At 49.7% G+C, this 25,068-nt stretch overlaps 1 protein-coding gene across 1 annotated transcript; it reads right to left on the bottom strand.

Annotated features, from left to right (window-relative positions):
* Window positions 1-17,009: 17,009 nt before the first annotated feature.
* Window positions 17,010-24,586, bottom strand: LOC147011330 (cystatin-B-like). The gene is made up of 3 exons (XM_085858500.1): window positions 24,399-24,586; window positions 18,906-19,007; window positions 17,010-17,957 (listed from the first exon to the last, which is right to left on the bottom strand). Exons 1-3 carry the CDS (start codon window positions 24,468-24,470, stop codon window positions 17,829-17,831), a joined length of 303 nt encoding a protein of 100 aa, XP_085714626.1. The 5' UTR covers window positions 24,471-24,586; the 3' UTR covers window positions 17,010-17,828.
* Window positions 24,587-25,068: the final 482 nt, after the last annotated feature.

Here is a 25,068-nt window from a genome sequence, read left to right as displayed (position 1 = left end):
ATTAGTACTGTCTGTGATCAACGTTATTTGCATGTTCTTTGGAGATGGGCCTGTCAGACTACCCACCAAACTAAGCCTAGGGCATTCAGAGACCGAAGAAGCTTAACGAGCAGAGTGAGTTCACCACATGGAATAAACACTTATCTGGCTCTTTCTCGTAAACACGCGAAAGCTTTTAATAAAACCAATTGCTGGGTTTGTACTAAGATACCTCATTCAGCAGTTACTGGGATACTGCTTCTGGCTATACCATTTAATCTGAGTGAATGGTGTGGGTACTGGGCAAAGGAAAGAAACTGGGATAAACAAGATAATAACCTTAACGTCCACATCGTTACCAATGGAAATGGAAATTGCCTCCGACAACGAAATTTCAGTAACTGGTTTTGGCCAAATTTTAATTTAAGTAAAATGCCTCCACATTTTATGGTTGAACGGGCGACAGAAAAACCCTAACTATGCTTGGTACAAGAGGTATGGGGAGAAAGAAGATTAGGGAATTCTGAATGCAGTCATTATGTTTATGAAAATCACACGATGGGACCACAAGTCGCTTTAAATAATACCTATTTGGTGTGTGGAAATCGAGCATACCCATGGCTTCCAGTTAATTAGAGTGGATCTTGTTTCTTGTCATTCATTTTGCCACATATGCGCCTGTTATCTAAGTCACCTTTTGTGCATTTGAAACGGGGTAAACAGGGTTTCACGTCAACTGACCTGTTCTTCATGATTTTAATCCCTCACTACGGTGTTGGACAAACGTCTGTGGGATTGGCAGAGTTAGCTGCTTCGCTTGAATTATTGGCAAATAAAACTTCTCTAGGCATGGTTGATATCAACTCGGAGGTCGTCGCCCTACGTGCAATTTCAATGCAAAACCGAGATGCGCTCGACCTCATTCTCGCGGCTCAAGGAGGAACGTGTGCTGTAATTAACTCTGAGTGTTGTACTTATATCCCTGATAACTAGGAGAAAATCACAAACATAGCTGACAAGATTAAGCAAGAAGGAGCCAAGTATCACAATTATTTTACGAAAGATGGCCTTTATTCCTGGTTTGAAGGGATTTTTGGAGGCTGGGGAACTACCCTATTGCATTGGATTTCCGTTGGGTTATTGTGTATCATCATTGCAGTGGTGCTTGTTAGATGTGCAACAATTACAATGCTGGCATTGATTGTTTCTTGTCTAAAGAGGAATACTGCTAAAAAGGTGATGGTGGCCCAAGCACCACCCTCATACCCTGGTTTTGAGACTGAGTCCTACGACTCTTTTGAGATAGAACCTGAACTTGGAAATCCATAAGTAGCGCAAATGAATGTGTTCAATATTCACGGGAATTGTCAATCCACTCTTGCTCATCTGCTTTGTTCCCGAAATAGGTTGTTGAAAATCAGCTGTGCAGCCCAACGGGTAGCCTTATCTTCTATCGGCCTAGGGGCCTACCGGAACCTCAACCAGGTCCGAAGCTGTACAACCACATGAAGCCACCTGGCTTGTGGGACAGGAAAGGCTAAGGGACTGAGCTCTACGATGGGGAAAAGGGGGGATGTGACTACCCAAGAAAATGGGCACACTCGAACGCAAGAGAGAATGTATTTCCAAGTGAAGAGAAAATATATATATCGTTAAACTTAACTAGTGTTGCCTTTTTAGGCAACAAGGGGGGAGTGTTGGGGAAATTATTACTCTCTAGACAAGAAACCTTTGCCTCAGTCTGTGTAGGTCAAAGTGTTTGTGTTTTTCCTCTACTGTTCTATTATTTAGTTGTTAAGGCCTACCACCTACTTATAATCTTGTCTTTCTTTGACACTTTGGACATTGCTTGGGTTTTCTGCAAGTACAAGGTGACCGGGCTGATAAGCTGTGTATTCTGTTCTTGCGATCAAGAGCCCTCTCTGCTTATAAAATGGAATGGATATATGGGGGTGGGGAGGAAATGAGAGACAGCAAATAAATGGTACAGAAGAAAGAACTCCTTGTGGACATTGATTATTACTGGACTTCTGTGGTTTTATTTTATCCCGATACAAGCAACACTGAGTCGGCAAGACGTTGAATCCTCGAGGAGGACAAGATCCCTCAACAATCTAAAGAATCCTTTCGATCACGACGCGGTTCGATGATAGAAATCCACGTCAGGGTTTACCTGATTTCCGTGAACCCTGGAGAAGAGGGGGAGGCCGTTCCACCGATTGGGGTTTACCTGACTTCCGCGAACCCTGGAGAAAGGGAGGGGGTGGATCACAACTCCAATTGAGACGTGACGGAAAGGCGGCGGGGTCATGTAATGGGTAATGAGGGATTCGTTCCCTCACTCCCCTTCCAATGAGCTAAAGAAGCAGGCCATAGTGGGATGTAAGAAATTTTGATTAAAAATTGTACTGAAAGTGATTGCAAATTCAGAGGTGACAGAAGGCATAAGAGTGGCACGAGTGGATTTGGGTGATTATTGAAAAAAAAAGTGGTGGAGACATTACAGTCAGCGCGTTAAACGCACCTGAAACAAGTGGATGACAAAGGGTGGCTTGTTTTAGGAAAGACTGAAATGCCTGGTTGGAACCATCCAGAGGTTCCATGGGGCTGGTGAAGAGATTTTGATGTCTTGTTTAAACTGTTGGACATAAACGATTCGGACAGTATGGAGGCGGCTCGCGGACGACGGACGTAGAGACAAATTAATTGGGGTTTGAAGAAAAAGTGTACCAGTTAAATTTGATGACCAAGTGGGATCTGAGGGACTGGTGTGTTTTTGTTTTCACATAAAAGTGAAAGGTGTTGGATGGTGTTGTGGACTGGGTGTGTGGCACTGTGGAATGAATGACAGGTGTTTGGGTGAATGGCGTGATTGTGAAAATGAGGAGAGTGAGCGCGAACAACGTATCCTGTCGGTAGGAGTCTCTTAACCAAGTTAATGTAGGTTAGGGGGACTGAGAGGATTTGACATAGATTCTGGCTGCTGTTCCATTGTGCAGGTGAACTGTGAGGGGTAGGTGCAGGCCAAGGTATGGGGATACTGGCTGGTAGTGTGACATGGTATTGGAAGTTGGTGAGTCGGGAAATAGGGCAGCAGGGCTTTGGGGGTTCCTGGCAGGTGAAGGCTGTCTGAGGTGCCAGGAGAGCATGGTAGGTTTTAGTGCCAGGACAGCACAGTGTAGGTGCGAGGAGGGCACGGTATGGGGGCGAGAGAGAGCCATCCCTTAGTTAGGAGCGCCAGAAGCACGCTCGGGTGAACCCCGAGGTCACTGGGTGTCCTCCACCCCCGAATGGGAACAGGCAAAGAGGCCTAGTGGTCGTCACACTCCCCAGCCAGCGAGTTATGCCTGGCACCACCAAATGGAAAAGACAAATAAGGGCCTTGCCCAGGTTTAATAGAATGGAACAGTGTGCCAGGTCGGGAAAAATGGGTCATTAGGATCATTTTCGCCATAGCAGGGTTTGTTGCATTGTCTAGAGCTAAAAGTAAATGGTTAGGTTCGATGGATTCTCCTCCGCACCATTCATGCGTGACACCTGGTACGAGTAGTGTTGATGAGAAAATTTGTTGGCAAGGTCCAGGCTTGGTCACACTCTTCAAGTGCCAGAGAGGCCACCAGTATGTCCTGAGCACACATCCACGAAGATAACAGTTGAGTAAGAAACACACCATCCTGTCTGTAAAAGAGAAAAAAAGGAGAACTTAACCAAAACAAGTCAGGCAAGGAAGGTTAAGGGTACACTCCATCTCACCTGGTCTGAGGTTATCACACCCATTTGCGTCCTCAAGAACACCTCCAAACTGCATTTGCTTACCATCGATATCACCGTGCCACCATTGCTGTGTCATCTGCTATCCAATGTAGGAGTTGTTGCCTGCTGCTGCTTGTGAGTAGGCCATAAGGGCCGAAGCATTTTTGTGGGCCATTGAGGCCAAAGTGGTTTTGTGGGCCGTTGCGGCCGAAGATTCGTGCCATTTTGTGGGCTCGGTGAGCCGAAGAACTCTTTGTGAGATTAGGCCACTGGGCCGACTGAACTCACCTGGTGAGAGGCCAATAAGGCCACGATGTGAGAAAACCCTCAGGGGTGAATAGACGATACTGCCGGGAGGGGGCATGAAGGAGCGAACACGTGAAAGAACTTTGAACCTTTGAATGTTCTGCTCCTCTGCCAATATTGGTGTTGAATGCGAAATTGAATGCCCTCCCGTTCAAATCCATAATTAGAATGTTAAGTAGTGTGCATAGAGTGTGAATTTGTTGGTTAGATTGGGGACCCGACCCACTAGGATAGGGACATGCCAATCTTACTGTGACACTTTCGTTTTTGGAGTTAAGTGCTTCCCATGTTGTGGGTTAGAGTAAATGGGAGATCTGTGCTGCATGTGAGACAGGGCCATTGCCGTGGGCTGCCCAAATGGAGGCTCGGGAGAAATGTGGGGGTAGTGTTGCGGTAATGGCCCTTAGTAGGCAACTAAATATAGGATTAGCTCAGATCCTCCATTAAATGCATGTTTAGCTAGGCTGTTCGGTAAAATGGACGTTACATGTGTGTCGGGAGGTGTAGGATGCATGTTTTATTGTTCGTACAGTGGTGGTGTGCCGAGGGCTCCTCTTCTTCCTTCCCCTCTCCGGATGATGGACCCCGCCCAGTCGACCGAGGGGAGTGGCCTGAAGAGGGAGGTGGAGCAAAGGGGAGGAGCCAGTGGCTTTGAGGCGAGCGAACGAAGAAGAGAAGAGACAGTGGTGATTCTGCCAGGAGATAAACTGGACCTGGGCGTGCTGGGTCTGCCTTCTGTGGCTTGGAGAAGCGAGCGCGGGCCGAAGGAAAGGCAGGGAAAGGACTGCAGGAGGTCTGTCTGCCCTCGGCTGGATGAGAGACGACTGGTGGGAGTCGTGATCTGCTGTGTAGGGGACGGCTGTGTCTGTCTGCGATCTGCTTCGTGAAGGAGGCCAGGTGAACAGGCCAGGCCTGGACTTGTATGCTGGACCTTGAGAGAAACCAGCTGGGACCCATCGTCGATCTGGCGGTCTTGTGCCGTCGACCTTACGTGGGGTCAGAGCGCGCGGAGACTGCGTGCGGTGCGAAAAAGGAAGGCGAGCGCCGTCTCGCCACGCGGCGTGTTCGAGCTTGGGCTTGAATCCGTGGACATTGGCTTGTTACAAGCGACATTCGTGCTTTTGACACTTTCCTCTCGTCCATGAAACATCACCAAGTACTCTGTCTTGTCTGCATGCTGTCTGTCTGTCTTGTTTGCATGTTGTTTAAGGTATATCTCGGTAAGGACCCCCTCGAAACCCGTAATCCGCAGTTCCCCAGTTAAGAATGGGTTCGAGATTGTTAATAACATTGTCGTGAATATTTTGCTTGTGTTGTGTTCCCCTATGTTCCCCAATAAATCTGGTTGGTTCGTATGAAGTTGCCGCTATGGATTAATTTGTGTCGCGTCGAGGAATGATCCGTTCGATTGGTATATAAAACCAAAATGGTTACAGACTGGCAGAAAACGCTCGGCATCTGACAAAACCAGTCTGTAACCGGGGTTCTATTTCCCCAACTGGTAAGGTCCAGGATTACGTTGGTATTGCGATTGAAGACGCGTGACCCGAGGCCTGTGCTGAGCCAGCCGGCGTTATAACCCCGAAGACGCCCGGAGTGGGTTGAGAATCCCTCCGTCGCTGAATCCTCAACAATATTAACATATAAGGTAGTGTGATTAAAGTTATTCATAAGTAAAAGTTAAATAAGTATGTATAAGGATATTGTTGCGAATTTGGAAGCTTACTGCACACAACAGCCAGGTCCTATAGATCAGTTATATCGGTAAGTATGTGATTCTAGTTAGGGTCCTGTCCTATGTTTAATGGATGATTAATTGTACGTGTGCTGTGTTATTTTATAGTTAGGATTTTTACATTTTAAACTTCAACAACGCCCATCTTCGCTTCTTCACCATCGGCCTTTCCCACGCGCGTGCATGTCAGCACGTAGGTGAGCGGAGTCCAATTTGCCAGGCGGGGTTTCTTTGGACGTTGGTGTCTTGGATTTCGCTCCAAATACAGGCATGGCGCCCCTCTCAACCAATCGGAGAGGTGCGAGCACGTCAGCCGCCTCTCGGCCAATGGGGAGCCAACGCAACATATTGCTGCTCTACTTCCTGGTCGAGGGGTGGAGACATGAGCACCACTCCCCCACCCCCTCCCCCGACCAATCTCGGATGGCCGGGAGATTGCCCGACCTGCCTGTCCAATGAGGAGGGGGATGACAAGAGACGGATCCCTCCTACCCGTCAAGAAAAAGGGATAATTGTGTGGGGGTGACCTGCTGAGAGAGTCTTCCCACCGTTAATTGCCTGCCTGTGCGCCAGAGGAGAATCGCTTGCCTGCCTGCCCAGCTGACTTGCTTTGTCTGCCTCCTCACCTGTTTTGCCAGTGGAGCGTGCCAGCGCCTGACACAATCCTCCGTACCTGGTGCTTGGAGCGGCATCGTGTTGCGGGTTCGAGTCCCGCCGGGCCAGATCATCGAGAACCGCATGAAGCGGAAAGGTCCAAGCCAGCTTCTTACCTCCAGCTCACCTTCCCTCTGAGCTGGGGGTATCAATAAAGGCCGTGGCCACCATTTCTTTTTGGGGGACGTGTGTCTGTGTGGGCCCGTCTTTTAAGTAGAAACGTTTAAGTGCCGTGTGTGTAAATTGCATTCCTTTTATTCGGTTAACTCGGCCTTCTTGCGTGCTCCCCTGCCCCATTATAAATAAATATCCCTTTTGTCAAATCTTGCCCATGTGGGTAATTAGGTATATTGACGTTTGCCAATTGACCCGACCCCACATGGTTGAATTATTGGTGATTCATGGTCTCGTAAGGAACCCGTGCCTTTCGGACTTATCCGAGAGTCACGACCTCAATTCCGGTGTGTGCGGTGGAGCAGACTCTACTGCTCCCGCTTGCAGTCGTGCTCGACACCGATACCCGGCCCTGTAACAATATTACATCGCTGTGTTGACTGACTGGACACAACTTTGAGGTTGTGGGTCCATCGATGTTGAGTAATCTACTGATGTGGACCTGTGATCGGGGTTGTGGATCCTCCATTTAGAGGTTCTGGGCTGAAAGGATCGAAACCTCCATGATAAATGGTGTCCAGCTGATGATCCGGGCAGTTGAGAAATCAGTCAATTGTTTACAAGTTCAGGTTATAACTTCAATTAAAAGTAGCTTTTGTAAGTACTTACGTGTGTGTGTGTGTGTGTGTGTGGTCTGGCTTCCTTCTTGGGACTACGGTGCAGTAATTGGTCTTTATTTTCAGGTGTGTATATAACTTGTAATACGAGTATCAGCCAATCAAATACGACGGGTTGGAATTATTTTATGTGAAATATTCAGACTGGAAGATATGGTGTTGTTGCAAGAAAAAGTGTCATTAAAACACTGTGTACAAATGTTACCCCATTTTCTTGATCTTATGTGACCTTTCATTTCGAGAGTGCAGCCTTGTGAGTGTGCCAAAGCCTGAAGCCTTGGCCTAACTTCAGGTGTGCTTATATCTATCTTCTTTACCTACGAGATATCGCACGTATGTAAATGAACACTCGTTTTACTCTGCGTGCATTATACATCACATGCAGCGAGTTTCACCTCCCGACACTTTGTATGTATTGCAATTTTATTTCGAAACGCTTCTGCACACAGCCATTGAGGCCAAGTTACAAGTCAGTGTCTACATTTCCAAAAGAAGACTTCAAATGTTTTGTTTTTTTTTTATTTTTTTTTTTAATCCTGAAAAAAAATATAACGCAGTGATCTCGCAGTCATGTGAAAAGATCGGCCGATAAAATACTTCTGAAGTCGTCCTTTTGAAGGGGGACAGACATCATACAAACACACATTGTGTTTCATATGGAAGATGTCACGTACAAAATGGTCAAGCAAATACAACTTCGTGACAAAATGGTCACTTCGCAAACATGGATGGAGGAGAGGAGAGGAGAGGAGAGAGCGGGCGGAGAGGAGAGGAGAGAGCGGGCGGAGAGGAGAGGAGAGAGCGGGCGGAGAGGAGAGGAGAGAGCGGGCGGAGAGGAGAGGAGAGAGCGGGCGGAGAGGAGAGGAGAGAGCGGGCGGAGAGGAGAGGAGAGAGCGGGCGGAGAGGAGAGGAGAGGAGAGAGCGGGCGGAGAGGAGAGAGGAGAGAGCGGGCGGAGAGGAGAGAGAGAGGAGAGGAGAGAGCGGGCGGGCGGAGAGGGAGAGGGAGAGGGAGAGGAGAGAGAGCGGGCGGAGAGGAGAGGAGAGGAGAGGAGAGGAGAGAGAGAGAGCGGGCGGAGAGGAGAGGAGAGGAGAGGAGAGAGGAGAGAGAGCGGGGCGGAGAGCGGAGAGGAGAGGAGAGGAGAGGAGAGAGAGAGAGAGCGGGCGGAGAGGAGAGGAGAGAGGAGAGGAGAGAGAGAGAGAGAGCGGGCGGAGAGGAGAAGGAGAGGAGAGAGCGGGCGGAGAGGAGAGAGGAGGAGAGGAGAGGAGGAGAAGCGAGACGGAGAGGAGAGGAGAGGAAGGAGGAGAGGAGAGAGCGGGCGGAGAAGGGAGGAAGGGAGAGGAGAGAGGAGAAGGAGAGGAGAGAGGAGAAGAGCGGAGGGAGAAGGAGAGAGGAGAGAGGAGGAGGAGAAGAGACGGGCGGAGAGGAGAAGGAGAGGAGAGGAGAAGCGGGACGGAGAGGAGAAGGAGAGGAGAGGAGAGAGCGGGCGGAGAGGAGAGAGGAGAAGGGAGAGGAGAAGCGGAAGCGGAGAGGAGAGAGGAAGGAAGGAGAGGAGAGAGCGGGCGGAGGAAGGAGAGGAGAGGGAGAAGCGGGCGGAGAAGGAGAAGGGAGAAGTACGGAGGAAGGAAGGAGAGAAATGACGGAGAAGGAGAGGAGAGAAGTAGCGGGAAGGAGAGGAGGAAATGAATGAAGCGGAGAGGAAAGAGGAGAAGGAGCGGGCGGAGGAAGGAGGAAGGAGAAAACGGGCGGAGAAGGAGAGGAGAAGAGAGGAGAGGAGAGGAATGCGGGCGGAGAAGGAGGAAGGGAGAAGACGGGCGGAGAGGAGAAGGAGAAATGAGCGGAGAGGAGAAGGAGAAATGAGCGGGAGGAAGGAGAGGAGAAAATGAGCGGGCGGAGAGGAAGGAGAGAGCGGGCGAGAAGGAGAGGAGAGAGCGGGCGGAAGAGGAGAGGAGAGAGCGGGCGGAGAAGGGAGAGAGAAGAAAATAGCGGGCGGAGAGGAAGGAGAGAGCAGACGGAGAGGAGGAAGGAGAATGCGGGCGGAGAGGAGGAGAGGAGGAGAGGAAAAGAGCGGGCGGAGAGGAGAGGAGGAGGAGAGAGGAGAGCGGGCGGAGAAGGAGAGGAGAGGGAGAGGAGAGGAGAGAGCGGGCGGAGAGGAGAGGAGAGGAGAGGAGAGAGGACGGGCGGAGAGGGAGAGGAGAGGAGAGGAGAAGAGCGGGCGGGAGGGAGGAGGAGGGAGAGGAGAGAGCGGGCGGAGGGAGAGGAAGGAGAAGCGGGCGGAGAAGGAGAGGAGAGGAGAGGGAGAGGGAGAGAGCGGGCGGAGAGGAGAGGAAGGAGAGAGAGGGAGAGAGAGAGGAGAGAAACGGAGACGGAGAGGGAGAGGAGAGGAGAGAGAGAAGCGGAGAGAGGAGGAGAGAGGAGAGAGAGGAAGACGGGCGGAGAAGGAGAGGGAGAGGAGAGGAAGAGAGAGAAGCGGGCGGAGAGGAGAGGAGAGGGAGGAAGGAGAGAAGCGGGCGGAGAGAGAGAGAGAGAGGAGAGGAGGAGAGAAGCGGGCGGAGAGGAGAGGAGAGGAGAAGAGAGAGGAGAGGAGAGGAGAGGAGAGAGCGGGCGGAGAGGAGAGGAGAGGAGAGAGAGAGCGGGCGGAGAGGAGAGGAGAGGGAGAAGAGGAGAGGAGAGGAGAAAGCGGGCGGAGAGGAGAGCGGGCGGAGAGGAGAGAGCGGGCGGAGAGGAGAGAGCGGGCGGAGGAGAGGGAGAGAGCGGAGCGGAGGAGGAGAGAGGAGAGGAGAGGAGAGAAGCGGGCGGAGAGGAGAGAAGAAAGAGCGGGCGGAGAAGGAGAGAGAGGAGAGGAGAGAGGGAAGCGGGCGGAGAGGAGAGAGCGGGCGGAGAGGAAGAGCGGGCGGAGAGGAGAGGAGAGGAGAGGAGAGGAGAGAGCGGGCGGAGAGGAGAGGAGCGGGCGGAAGGGAGAGGAGAGGGAGAGGAGGAGGAGGGAGGAAGGAGAGGAGATAACGGGCGGAGAGGAGAGGAGAGGAGAGGAGAGGAGAGGAGAAGCGGGCGGAGAGGAGAGGAGAGGAGAGGAGGAAAGAGAGAGCGGGCGGAGAGGAGAAGGAGAGAGGAGAGAGAGCGGAGCGGAGGAAGGGAGGAAGGAGAGGAGAGGAGAGAGCGGGCGGAGAGGGAGAGGAGGAGGGAGAGAGAGGAGAAATGAGGGAGAGAGGAAGGAGAAGGGAGAGGAGAGGAGAGAGCGGGCGGAGAGGAGAGGAGAGAGCGAGCGAGCGGAGAGGAGAGGAGAGAAGGAGGAAGGGAGAGAGAAAGCGGGCGGAGAGGAGGAGGGAGAAGGAGAGAGGAGAGGAGCGGGCGGAGAGAGAGGAGGGAGAGGAGAAGGAGAGAGACGGGCGGAGGAGGAAGGAGAGGAGAGAAGCGGGCGGAGAGGAGAGGAGAAGCGGGCGGAGAGGAGAGGAGAGCGGGCGGAGGAGAGAGGAGGAGAGGAGGAGAAGGAGAAGGAGAGAGAGGAGGCGGAAGGAAGGAGAGAGGAGAGGAGAAGGAGAGGAGAAGAAAGCGGGCGGAAGGAGAGGAGAGAGAGAGGAAGAAGGAGAAGCAGAAGCGGAGAAGGAGAGGAGAGAGGAGAGGAGAGAGCGGGCGGAGAGGAGAGGAGAGGGAGGAGGAGAGAGAGGAGGAAGAAGCGAGAGAGAGAGGAGAGGAGAGAGCGGGCGGAGAGGAGAGGAGAGGAGAAGGAGAAAATGGGCGGAGACGAGAGGAGAGGAGAGGAGAGAGCGGGCGGAGAGGAGAGGAGAGGAGAGGAGAGAGCGGGCGGAGAGGAGAGGAGAGAGCGGGCGGAGAGGAGAGGAGAGAGCGGGGGGAGAGGAGAGGAGAGAGCGGGGGGGGAGGAGAGGAGGGAGAGGGAGAGCGGGCGGAGGGGAGGAGAGAGCGAAGTAGAGCGGGCGGAGGGAGGGAGAGAGAGGGAGAGGGAGAGAGAGGAGAGAGGGAGAGAGGAGAGAGAGACGGAGAGAGGGAGAGAGCGGGAGAGAGGGCGGGAGAGCGGAGAAGAGAGGGAGAGCGAGGGAGAGAGAACGGAGAGAGAGAGAGAGAGAGACCAGGGGAGAGAGAGAGAGAGGGGCGGAGGGAGAGAGGAGAGAGGAGAGAGAGAGAGAGAGGGCGGAGGGAGAGAGAGAGAGAGAGAGAGAGAGAGAGGGAGCCGAGGGAGAGGATAGAGAGACGAGGGAGGGAGAAGAGAGGAGGGAGAGAGAGGAGGAGAGAGAGAGAGGAGAGAGAGAGACGGGAGGGGGAGAGGAGGGGGAGAAGAGAGAGGCGGAGGGGAGAGGAGAGGGGGGAGGGAGAGAGGAGGAGAGAGAGGGCCGAGGGAGACAGGGAGAGAGAGAGAGAGACCAAGGGGAGAAGAGACCAAGGGAGAAGAGAGAGAAGAGAGGAGGCGGAGGGGAGGAAGGAGAGGAGAGAGGAGAGAGGGCGGAGGGAGAGGAGAAGGAGGAGAGGGAGAGGAGAAGAGAAAGCGGGCGGAGAGGAGAGGAGAGAGGAGAGGAGAGAGCGGGCGGAGAGGGAGAGGAGAGGGGAGAGAGAGAGCGAGAAAGGCGGAGAGGAGAGAGAGGAGAGGAGAGAGCGGGCGGAGGAGGAGAGGAGAGGAGAGGAGAGAGCGGGCGGAGAGGAGAGGAGAGGAGAGGAGAGAGCGGGCGGAGAGGAGAGGAGAGGAGAGGAGAGAGCGGGCGGAGAGGAGAGGAGAGGAGAGGAGAGAGCGGGCGGAGAGGAGAGGAGAGGAGAGAGGAGAAGCGGGCGGAGAGGAGAAGGAGAGAAGGAGAGAGAGAGCGGGCGGAGAGGAGGAGGGAGAGGGAGAGGAGAGGAGGAGAGAGCGGGCGGAGAAGGGAGAGGAGAGCGGGCGGAGAGGAGAGGAGAAGGCGGACGCGGAGAGGAGAGGAGAGGGAGAGGAGAGGGAGAGCGGGCGGAGGGGAGGGAGAGAGAGGTCTAGAGCGGGCGGAGGGAGGGAGAGAGGGAGGGAGGGAGAGAGGGAGAGAGAGGGAGAGAGGAGAGAGGGGAGCGGGAGGCGGAGAGAGGGAGAGAGAGAGAGAGAGAGAGAGAGAGAGAGAGAGAGAGAGAGCCCGAGGGGGGGAGAGAAGAGAGAGAGAGGGACCAAGGGGAGAGAGGCGGAGGGAGGAGAGGGAGAGAGAGAGAGGCGGAGGGGAGAGGAGAGGAGAGAAGAGAGACCGAGGGGAGAGAGGATAGAGAGAGACGAGGGAGGGAGAAGAGAGGGAGGAGAGAGAGGGAGAGAGAGAGGGAGAGAGAGAGAGAGGAGAGAGGAGGGCGGAGGGGAGAGGAGAGGAGAGGAGAGAGAGGAGAGAAGCGGAGGGGAGAGGAGAGAGGAGGAGAAGAGAGAGAACCCGAGGGAGAGGAGAGAGAGAGAAAGGGGAGAGAGGGTGGAGGGGAGAGGAGAGAAGAGAGAGAGGCCGAGGGAGGAGGAGAGAGAGAGAGAGGGCCAAGGAGAGGGAGGCGGAGGGGAGAGGAGGAGGAGAGAGGAGAGAGGGCGGAGGGAGAGGAGAGAGGAGGAGAGGAGAGAGAGGGAGAGGAGAGAGCGGGCGGAGAGGAAGGAGAGGAGAGAGAGCAGGAGGAGAGAGGGAGAGGGAGAGGAGAGGAGAGAGCTGGCGGAGAGGAGAGAGCGGGCGGAGAGGAGAGGAGAGGAGAGGAGAGAGCGGGCGGAGAGGAGAGAGCGGGCGGAGAGGAGAGAGCGGGCGGAGAGGAGAGAGCGGGCGGAGAGGAGAGGAGAGGAGAGGAGAGGAGAGACCTGGCGGAGAGGAGAGTGAGAGAGGAGAGGAGAGAGCGGGCGGAGAGGAGAGGAGAGAGGAGAGGAGAGAGCGGGCGGAGAGGAGGAGAGGAGAGGAGAGAGAGCGAGGGAGGGAGAAGGAGAGGAGAGGAGAGGAGAGAGGCGGGCGGAGAGGAGAGGAGAGGGAGAGGAGAGAGCGGGCGGAGAGGAGGAGAGAGGAGAGGAGAGAGCGGGCGGAGAGAGAGGAGAGGAGAGGAGAGAGAGAGAGCGGGCGGAGAGAGAGAGGAGAGGAGAGGGAGAAGCGAGGCGGAGAAGGAGAGGAGAGAGAGGAGAGAGCGGGAGGAGAAGGAGAGGAGAAGCGGGAGGAGAGGAGAGGAGAGGAGAGAAAGCGGGCGGAGAAGGAGAGGGAGAGAGCGGGAGGAGAGGAGAGGAGAGGAGAGGAGAAGAGCGGGCGGAGAAGGAGAGAGAGAAAGCGGGCGGAGAAGGGAGAGAGAGAAGCGGGCGGAGAAGGAGAGAAGCGGGCGGAGGAGAGGAGAGAGGAAAAACGGGCGGAGAGGAGAGGAGAGAGCGGAGCGGAGAGGAGACGGAGAGAGCGGGCGAGAGAGGAGAGGAGAGAGCGGGCGGAGAGGGAGAGGAGAGAGCGGGCGGAGAGGAGGAGAGGAGAGACAGGCGGAGAAGGAGAGGAAGGAGAGAGCGGGCGGAGGAGAGGAGAAAGCGGGCGGAGAGGAGAGGAGAGAGAGAGAGCGGGAGGGAGAGGAGAGGAGAGAGAGGAGAGAGCGGGCGGAGAGGGAGAGAGGAGAGGAGAGAGAGAGCGGGCGGAGAGGAGAGGAGAGAGGAGGAGGAGAGCGGGCGGAGAGGAGAGAGGAAGGGAGAGGAGAAAGCGGGCGGAGAGGAGAGGAGAGAGAGCGGGCGGAGAGGAGAGGAGAGAGCGGGCGGAGAGGAGAAGGAGAGAAGCGGGCGGAGAAGGAGGAAGGAGAGAGCGGGCGGAGAGGAGAGAGGAGAGGAGGAGAAGGGAGGAAGCGGGCGGAGGGAGGGAGAGAGAGGGAGAGAGGGAGACGGGAGAGCAGGAGAGAGAGGGAGAGAGGGAGAGCGGGAGAGACGGAGAAGCGGAGAGCGGGAGAGAGCGGAGAGAGAGAGCCCGAGGGAGAGAGAAAGAGAGAGAGAGGGACCAAGGGAGAGAGAGGGCGGAGGGAGAGGAGAGGAGAGAGAGAGGCGGAGGGAGAGGAGAGAGAGAAAGAGAGAGGGCCGAGGGAGAGGGAGGAGAGAGAGGGAGGGAGAGAGAGAGAGAGAGAGAGAGAGAGAGAGAGAGGGCGGAGGGAGAGGAGAAGGAGAGAGGGCGGAGGGAGAGAGGAAGAGAGGGGAGAGAGAGGAGAGAGAGGCCGAGGGAGAGGAGAGAGAGCCCGAGGGGAGAGGAGAGAGAGAGAGGGCCAAGGAGAGAGAGGGCGGAGGGGAGAGGAGAGGAGAGAAGAGAGAGGGCCGAGGGGAGAGGATAGAGAGGGCCGAGGGGAGGGAGAGAGAGGGGAGGGAGAGAGAGGGGAGAGAGAGAGAGAGGAGAGAGAGGGCGGAGGGGAGAGAGGAGAGGAGAGAGAGGGCCGAGGGGAGAGGAGAGGAGAGAGAGGGCCGAGGGAGAGGAGGGGAGAGGAGAGAGAGGGCCGAGGGGAGAGGAGAGGAGAGAGAGGGCCGAGGGGGAGAGGAGAGGAGAGAGAGGGCCGAGGGGAGAGGAGAGGAGAGAGAGGGCCGAGGGGAGAGGAGAGGAGAGAGAGGGCCGAGGGGAGAGGAGAGGAGAGAGAGGGCCGAGGGGAGAGGAGAGGAGAGAGAGGGCCGAGGGGAGAGGAGAGGAGAGAGAGGCCCGAGCGCACAGGAGAGGAGAGAGAGGGCCGAGGGGAGAGGAGAGGAGAGAGAGCGCCGAGGGGAGAGGAGAGGAGAGAGAGGGCCGAGCGGAGAGGAGAGGAGAGAGAGGGCCGAGGGGAGAGGAGAGGAGAGAGAGGGCGGAGGGGAGAGGAGAGGAGAGAGAGGGCCGAGGGGAGAGGAGAGGAGAGAGAGGGCCGAGGGGAGAGGAGAGGAGAGAGAGGGCCGAGGGGAGAGGAGAGGAGAGAGAGGGCCAAGGGGAGAGGAGAGGAGAGAGAGGGCCGAGGGGAGAGGAGAGGAGAGAGAGGGCCGAGGGGAGGGGAGAGGAGAGAGAGGTCGGAGGGGAGAGGAGAGAGAGAGGGCCGAGGGGAGAGGAGAGAGAGGGCCGAGGGGAGAGGAGAGAGAGAGGGCCGAGGGGAGAGGAGAGAGAGGGCGGAGGGGAGAGGAGAGAGAGGGCTGAGGGGAGAGGAGAGAGAGAGGGCGGAGGGGAGAGGAGAGAGAGAGGGCCGAGGGAGAGGAGAGAGAGGGCCGAGGGGAGAGGAGAGGAGAGAGAGGGCGGAGGGGAGAGGAGAGAGAGGGCGGAGGAGAGAGGAGAGAGAGGGCGGAGGGGAGAGGAGAGAGAGGGCCGAGGGGAGAGGAGAGAGAGGGCGGAGGGGAGAGGAGAGAGAGGGCTGAGGGGAGAGGAGAGAGAGGGCGGAGAGGAGAGGAGAGAGAGGGCAGAGGGGAGGGAAGAGAAAAATCCAATCGGCTTGGTCTTGTTCCCCAACCAATGCATCCATCTTGTTTTGTAACAACTCCTCCACAACTTTTTGAGATATTGTGCCATATTTCAGTGTTAGCCTTATCCCTTTATGTGAAAGATCACTTTAAAAATATTCTGGTATCCTGATCCAGATTTAGATCTTCACCAAAATTGAATGAATTCTTCCTTTTCACACACCCAACCTGTACACAAGTTCTTGAGATGTCCTTATCAGGGACAAACAGCGAGACAGGGGTGAAAACGTTACCTCCATCCACCCTTGGTGGTGGAGGTAAAAATAAAAAACAGTAAAACACAACGTATCTAGTCTGGGGAACTTAGCTTAATTTGAAAGAAAGGAGGAGAGGACGACAAAGTAGGAGTGTTGGGGAAAAGGGGGAGGGGGCAGGGACAGGGTTTCGAAAGGGGGAGCGAGGGATTGAGGAATTGGAGCTGGGAGTGGGAGATGACAGATTGAGGCCTTGAAGGAGTAAGGTGTCCAATTTTCTTGCTGCAGCGCAGTGGATCTGGGTTATCGACAAGTACCTGTATAAATGCAAGTTGCATGATTGTGTCTCAATAGGTCATAACCAAACCATGTGTAATGCTGAACGGAACGTTGGGAACTAGACCTCTTGGGCCTGGACAGTGCATGTGGAGGTCTAAAAACATTGATATTCACACAATTTTGGTATGTGCAGTTTTGTTGCGGACACGGAACCAGCAGCTCTGTGTCGATACACCACCACACACACCTCCTGAAGCTTAAAAAAAATAAAAACAGTGACATGATCGAGATAGACTATGTAACACATTATACCATGCAACACGGCTCATCTGTTATCTCTCAAGGTCCTGGCTAAACAAACTATTGCAACAGCATCTCAGCTTTATCTGCAACACAGAGGAGGATAAACAGAGGAGCAAGCAGGACTTTGGCTAAATCAACAATAAGGATGCACAACATATAGAAAACATCAGAACGAAGCAGACATGAGCAGCAGATCGTAAATGTGTTTTCCAAATGGGGTAACAAAATCCACAGAAACATCAGGAAGATTTCACATCAATGGTCTGTGGACAGTTAACGGCCAATTCTTGCTGTAAAGCGAATACAAACTCAATTGTTTCACAATCACTGATTGAATAACTTGTTTCTCATGACCGATAATTGAAACTGTCAACAAGATTTTTCATGTCTGTATGTGGTCTTCACGGAAACAAAACCTGCATGGACTTGCAAAGTGACAAATGGGAAACTTGCACTTTTTCAAAATCTCTCCAGAAAACATTTCCTTGGTGATGTAATGATGGATTACAATTTTCCTCTTGGATATCATTAAACTCCTGAAATAAGTCACATTGAACCCAAACCTCTTCTTGGACGGCATTGACGAAAGGTCGCGTGGCTTTGCCATCAGAACACAGCAACAACAAACACAAAATCAGACAAAAATATTTATTGCAAAGAATTCTCCAAAAGACAAGCATTTCAGGACATGTTCCTCAATCAAATAATTTTGGGATGAACACGTACACCAGGCAGGTATGAAGGATTGGAAGAAAAAAAAAAAAAGTTAAACAAGTTCTTCCTCATTATGATGGACTGTCTCAACACGTTGCTTTTCAAACCACCGTGTAAAGAGCTCCAGGGACAGACATAGACATTTCACCTCATTACATGAGGACAAAAAATAACCACGTGATATTCCCATCATCATATTAAAATTTGTTAAGTGTGCTTGTGTCTGTTTGACTTTGACATACTCCTGAACCCCTGGAACATCAGAATGAGTGGAGAATTGCTGGTTGAACTCAGGGAGGTGGTGGAGGGTGAAGGGGGAGGGGGGGGAGAAGGAGAGGGGTTTACACTGGGTGGTTTTTGGAGGTATAAATGGAAATCACACCCTGGGGTTCAGAGTTGGGAAGACCCCAATTCTCTCTAAATATGTAGGATATGGGGAGGGCGCATCACAAGTCATATTAAAATACTCAAAATCTGTGGAAATTAACCTGTCTATAATTTTGTGGGAATAACATGAATTTGGTGGAAACTTGAACAATTAAAGAGAGCATTCAGTGGAATGGAGCACAAAGTCACTGCAGTGATAAAACAAAGCCAAACTGATATTTGAAAGCAACACATGTTTACACACAGATCATTTTTCTTCATTAAAAGTTAATGAAGATAAGCAGCAGGTACGACAAATCAATGAAGGTGTCACGAAAGCGGCATTGTGTCGAGCAGGTGGAGTAAACACTGATCAGAAATGTACGATTTCATCATCAAGGCGTTTGCCCTTTTGAACACCAGACAATGACAGTTTCCCACCTGTACACGGCAGGGGCTTGAACACACACAGGTGCACACACCAGTCATTTCCAACATCCACCTGAGGTGTTAAAGCCGAATGAGGAATGTTAAAGTTCACCAAACTATTGAGCCAGGGAGTACATCATGGTATTTTAAATAAATACACAAAACTTCCACAACCAAGTTGTGATCACAAGTTCTTAAAAGTTACAACAAATGTAAAACATTCATAATAGCAAGGAACAGAGCCAGCACTGCAAGACACAGAAAATGGCTCCTCCATCTGGTCTGGTGAAACAACTTCCCATTTTTCCCTTCTTTGATATTATGGAGTCTCCAGAACTCTGAAACATGACATGACCCTGAAACACCTGACGCTTCTGTTCAACTATAACCTGAGCCTGATGTTGGCTCAGTGGTTCGGGTGGCGGCTTGGGATCCTAGGGTCCTGAGTTCAAGCCCCGTCGGCCGCTGAATTAATACACAAGGGGGGTTGACTCAGCCTGTCATCCTTCCGAGGACGGCAAAATGAGTACCAGTTCCAGTGTGTGTACTGGTAGAGGGGCACTGCATCAGCGACACAGTCACGCTTCAAGAAATGATAGCTACCCCGGCAGCTAAGCTGCCATACGACCACCAGCTTTCACCTGATAATGAACTGCCTGCCATCTTACACTCTCCACCACGCATCCAGGTCAAGTGGAATGAGTCTATAAACTCACCTTGATAACCCATCTAAAGGTAGACTGAACAAAACTCCCTTCATCAAAATTTCCCATCAGCTTCCCTCCACGATCCTCATGATCTCTCCAATTTCTACCATAATCATTACTAAACCAGTTGGTGACCTTTCCAGACCCACCAACATTCACCTGCTCCTGTTCCCCAGACAAGCTTGTCCCTGTGTTTCCCCTTCCCCCCCCCCCCCCCAAGTAATTTGTAACCTTTTCTACCCTGTAAAATAAAAACATGTTCAGGTTCATTGAAAAGATAACTTCACCACAATAAATGAGAAAAGGCAGCTCACCTTAATGAAGAAGTTTGTTCCAGCAACAACTTGTGTTTTAAAGTTGACTGCAACAAATTTATCAAACTTATTCTTGTTGTTCTTTTCAACCTCCATCCGAAACTGCACCGATAAACACAGGGGTCACGGATCAATGACAACCACACATTACATATGATGATAAATTATAACCACACACATTATAAACAAGAAAAAGAGCAATCAGAGATTGCAGACCCTCGCCACGACTCGTTTTGTGTGGTGTGTTAATAAATTAATTAAAGAAAGACATAATTCGAACTGCCACTTTATAACAGCTGGCAGTGATGACCAGTTCAGCCATTTCAGAGGAAGATTTTTGAAGGTTATTTCATCAACACTGGATTGCTGCTGAATCATGTGACTGATGAAATCATCAATTTGCTTTTTTGTGGAGCATTTTATCCCACCATAACCCTCAAATCTTCACTGATCGGATGTAGCGTTCTCCATATGCAATTATGACGTCACAACAATACCACACTCATTCCCCATGAGGAGTACTTGCTATGTGCCAAGTTTCAATTTTTTTTTCATTGGTGTGGTTTCAGAGATGCAGAGGTCCAAAGTTTTTCCCACACCACGTGACCTATGATGTCATAATTATGATTAAAAAAAAAATTATACATGAGTAGTCACACCGATGATGAAAATTTAGTGTCAATCCGACAAGCGGTTGGAGGAAAAACACATGGAATTTCTGTGCGGACAAACAAACACAGAGACAGACAGACAAACAAACCCAAAACCCTCTCCTTCGGCGATGGTAACAAGAAAGACGATAGTGGAGCGCATCGTCTCACCTCACAAGTTCATTCTGAACAAAAATACATCGTAAACTGGAACACACTAACGTTTAAAACAAAAATACATCGTAAACTGGAACACACTAACGTTTAAAACAAAAATACATCGTAAACTGGAACCCTTACACCAAAAACAAAAATACCATCATAAACTGGAACCCTTACACCAAAAACAAAAATACGTCGTAAACTGGAACACACTAACGTTTAAAACAAAAATACGTCGTAAACTGGACACATACAGACACATCTTGCATCCCCTTCAGGGTAAGACTCATGACAACTACAAAAGTATATTACAGTGAAGCACGCACACACATTATACACAGCAACATTATACACACACACACACACACATTATACACACACACACACACACGTTATACACAGCAACATTATACACACACACACACACACACACACACACACACACACACACACACGTTATACCCAGGTGCAGCACACACGTTATACACAGCAACATTATACACACACACGTTATACCCAGGTGCAGCACACGTTATACACAGCAACAGTATACACACATGTTATACACACACACACACACGTCATACCCAGGTGCAGCACACGTTATACACAGCAACATTACACACACACACACACACACAGGTGCAGCACACACATTATACCCAGCAACAGTACACACACACACACACACACACACACACACACACACACACACACACACACACACACACACACACACACACACACACACACACACACACACTATACAAAGCAACAGTACACACACACACACGTTATACACAGCAACAGTACACACACACACACGTTATACACAGCAACAGTACACACACACACACACACACAGTATACACACACACGTTATACATATATATATACACACAGGTACAGTATACACACACATTATATACAGGAACAGTATACACACACGTTATACACAGGAACAGTATACACACACACACGTTATACACAGCAACAGTATACACACACACACGTTATACACAGCAACAGTATACACACACACGTTATACACAGCAACAGTATACACACACACACGTTATACACAGCAACAGTATACACACACACGTTATACACAGCAACAGTATACACACACACACGTTATACACAGCAACAGTATACACACACACACGTTATACACAGCAACAGTATACACACACACACGTTATACACAGCAACAGTATACACACACACGTTATACACAGCAACAGTATACACACACACACGTTATACACAGCAACAGTATACACACACACACGTTATACACAGCAACAGTATACACACACACGTTATACACAGCAACAGTATACACACACACGTTATACACAGCAACAGTATACACAGCAACAGTACACACACACACAGTTATACACAGCAACAGTACACACACACACACAGTTATACACAGCAACAGTACACACACACACACGTTATACACAGCAACAGTACACACACACGTTATACACAGCAACAGTACACACACGTTATACACAGCAACAGTACACACACGTTATACACAGCAACAGTACACACACGTTATACACAGCAACAGTACACACACACGTTATACACAGCAACAGTACACACACACACGTTATACACAGCAACAGTACACACACACACACACACACGTTATACACAGCAACAGTACACACACACACACACACACACACGTTATACACAGCAACAGTACACACACACACACACGTTATACACAGCAACAGTACACACACACACACACGTTATACACAGCAACAGTACACACACACACACACGTTATACACAGCAACAGTACACACACACACGTTATACACAGCAACAGTACACACACACACGTTATACACAGCAACAGTACACACACACACGTTATACACAGCAACAGTACACACACACACACACACGTTATACACAGCAACAGTACACACACACACACACACGTTATACACAGCAACAGTACACACACACACACACACGTTATACACAGCAACAGTACACACACGTTATACACAGCAACAGTATACAGACACACGTTATACACAGCAACAGTATACAGACACACGTTATACACAGCAACAGTATACACATATATATACACACAGGTACAGTATACACAGGAACATTATATACACACGTTATACACAGGAACATGATATACACACACGTTATACACAGGAACATGATATACACACACGTTATACACAGGAACATGATATACACACACGTTATACACAGGAACATGATATATACACACGTTATACACAGGAACATGATATACACACGTTATACACAGGAACATTATATACACACACGTTATACACAGGAACATTATTTTCACACACGTTATACACAGGAACATTATTTTCACACACGTTATACACAGGAACATTATTTTCACACACGTTATACACAGGAACATTATTTTCACACACGTTATACACAGGAACATTATTTTCACACGTTATACACAGGAACATTATATACACACGTTATACACAGGAACATTATATACACACGTTATACACAGGAACATTATATACACACGTTATACACAGGAACATTATATACACACGTTATACACAGGAACATTATATACACACACGTTATACACAGGAACATGATATACACAGGAACATGATATACACACACGTTATACACAGGAACATGATATACACACACGTTATACACAGGAACATGATATACACACACGTTATACACAGGAACATGATATATACACACGTTATACACAGGAACATTATATACACACGTTATACACAGGAACATTATATACACACACGTTATACACAGGAACATTATTTTCACACACGTTATACACAGGAACATTATTTTCACACACGTTATACACAGGAACATTATTTTCACACACGTTATACACAGGAACATTATTTTCACACACGTTATACACAGGAACATTATTTTCACACGTTATACACAGGAACATTATATACACACGTTATACACAGGAACATTATATACACACGTTATACACAGGAACATTATATACACACGTTATACACAGGAACATTATATACACACGTTATACACAGGAACATGATATACACAGGAACATGATATACGCACGTTATACACAGGAACATGATATACACACGTTATACACAGGAACATTATATACACACACGTTATACACAGGAACATTATATACACACGTTATACACAGGAACATTATATACACACGTTATACACAGGAACATGATATACACACGTTATACACAGGAACATGATATACACAGGAACATGATATACGCACGTTATACACAGGAACATGATATACGCACGTTATACACAGGAACATGATATACGCACGTTATACACAGGAACATTATATACACACGTTATACACAGGAACATTATACATCCACGTTATACACAGGAACATGATATACACACGTTATACACAGGAACATGATATACACAGGAACATGATATACACACGTTATACACAGGAACATGATATACACAGGAACATGATATACACAGGAACATTATATACACACGTTATACACAGGAACATTATATACACACGTTATACACAGGAACATGATATACACACGTTATACACAGGAACATGATATACACACGTTATACACAGGAACATGATATACACACGTTATACACAGGAACATGATATACACACGTTATACACAGGAACATGATATACACACGTTATACACAGGAACATGATATACACACGTTATACACAGGAACATGATATACACAGGAACATTATACATCCACGTTATACACAGGAACATTATACATCCACGTTATACACAGGAACATTATACACACGTTATACACAGGAACATTATATACACACGTTATACACAGGAACATTATATACACACGTTATACACAGGAACATTATATACACACGTTATACACAGGAACATTATATACACACGTTATACACAGGAACATTATATACACACGTTATACACAGGAACATTATATACACACGTTATACACAGGAACATTATATACAGGAACATGATATACACACGTTATACACAGGAACATGATATACACACGTTATACACAGGAACATGATATACACACGTTATACACAGGAACATTATATACACACGTTATACACAGGAACATTATATACACACGTTATACACAGGAACATTATATACACACGTTATACACAGGAACATTATACATCCACGTTATACACAGGAACATTATATACACACGTTATACACAGGAACAGTATATACACACGTTATACACAGGAACAGTATACACACGAACAGTATACACACACGTTATACACAGGTACAGTATACACAGGTACAGTATACACACACGTTATACACAGGAACAGTACACACACACGAACAGTATACACACACGTTATACACAGGAACAGTACACACACACGAACAGTATACACAGGTACAGTATACACACACGTTATACACAAGTACAGTATACACACACGTTATACACAAGTACAGTGTATATATATATATATATATATATATATATATATATATAGGTACAGTATACACACACACGTTATACACAGGAACAGTATACACAGGTACAGTATACACACACGAACATTATATACACGTGAAAACAAAATTATCACCAAGGTTACCTGATCACACATGTCTTGGATATCATTGTTCGCCGGCTGAGCGCCACGAAGACCTCCCATCATCTGTGCCATTGTTTCACCGGGAAAGTATCGACTCGAATGTAGAAACACAACCCGCGTGTCCCTTTTAAACAGTCAGGGAGGATCGTGACGTGTTCTCCTCCCTCACGTGATCGACGTACCAAGTGCTTCCTGATTGGTCGGTGTTCTGCACGTGATAGGTGGAGAAACAAGGAGTTGCTGGGGGGCGGGGCCTCACTTCTTGATGAATCGGTGACGTGACCGCACGTGTCTGTGAACGGACTTCACCATCCACCAGGTTAATGAATTAATTACTAGAATGTATATAATGGGTGAGATAATGAGATTGTGATGTCAACCAAGTGAGTTTCACAATTTTGAGGTGAATAAAACAATGTAAATGTTGATGGAGAGATATCGGCGATGTTAGTACGAACTATCACACAAAAGGGAGACTACGAGTTGGTCACGTGGTCTTATGAGTTTGGCACAAACCCCACAATGGTTCTTTCCATCCATCAATGTCATCACTCACCTGGGTCTGCGTGACCCTTCCTCTTGTGTCAGCACCTCATTTGTGAGGAGAAATGTCTCGTTTCTCTTTCTTCATGTTACATACATGTTCCATACGTGCACCTTCCATACTTTG

This window comes from Eptatretus burgeri, chromosome 15, assembly GCF_056783735.1.
Source record: "Eptatretus burgeri isolate ZD-2024b chromosome 15, Ebu_testis_v1, whole genome shotgun sequence".
In the NCBI taxonomy this organism is placed as follows: Eukaryota; Metazoa; Chordata; class Myxini; order Myxiniformes; family Myxinidae; genus Eptatretus; species Eptatretus burgeri.
The sequence above is the reverse complement of the archived record's forward strand: the minus strand, read 5'-3'. Positions and strand labels throughout refer to the sequence as shown.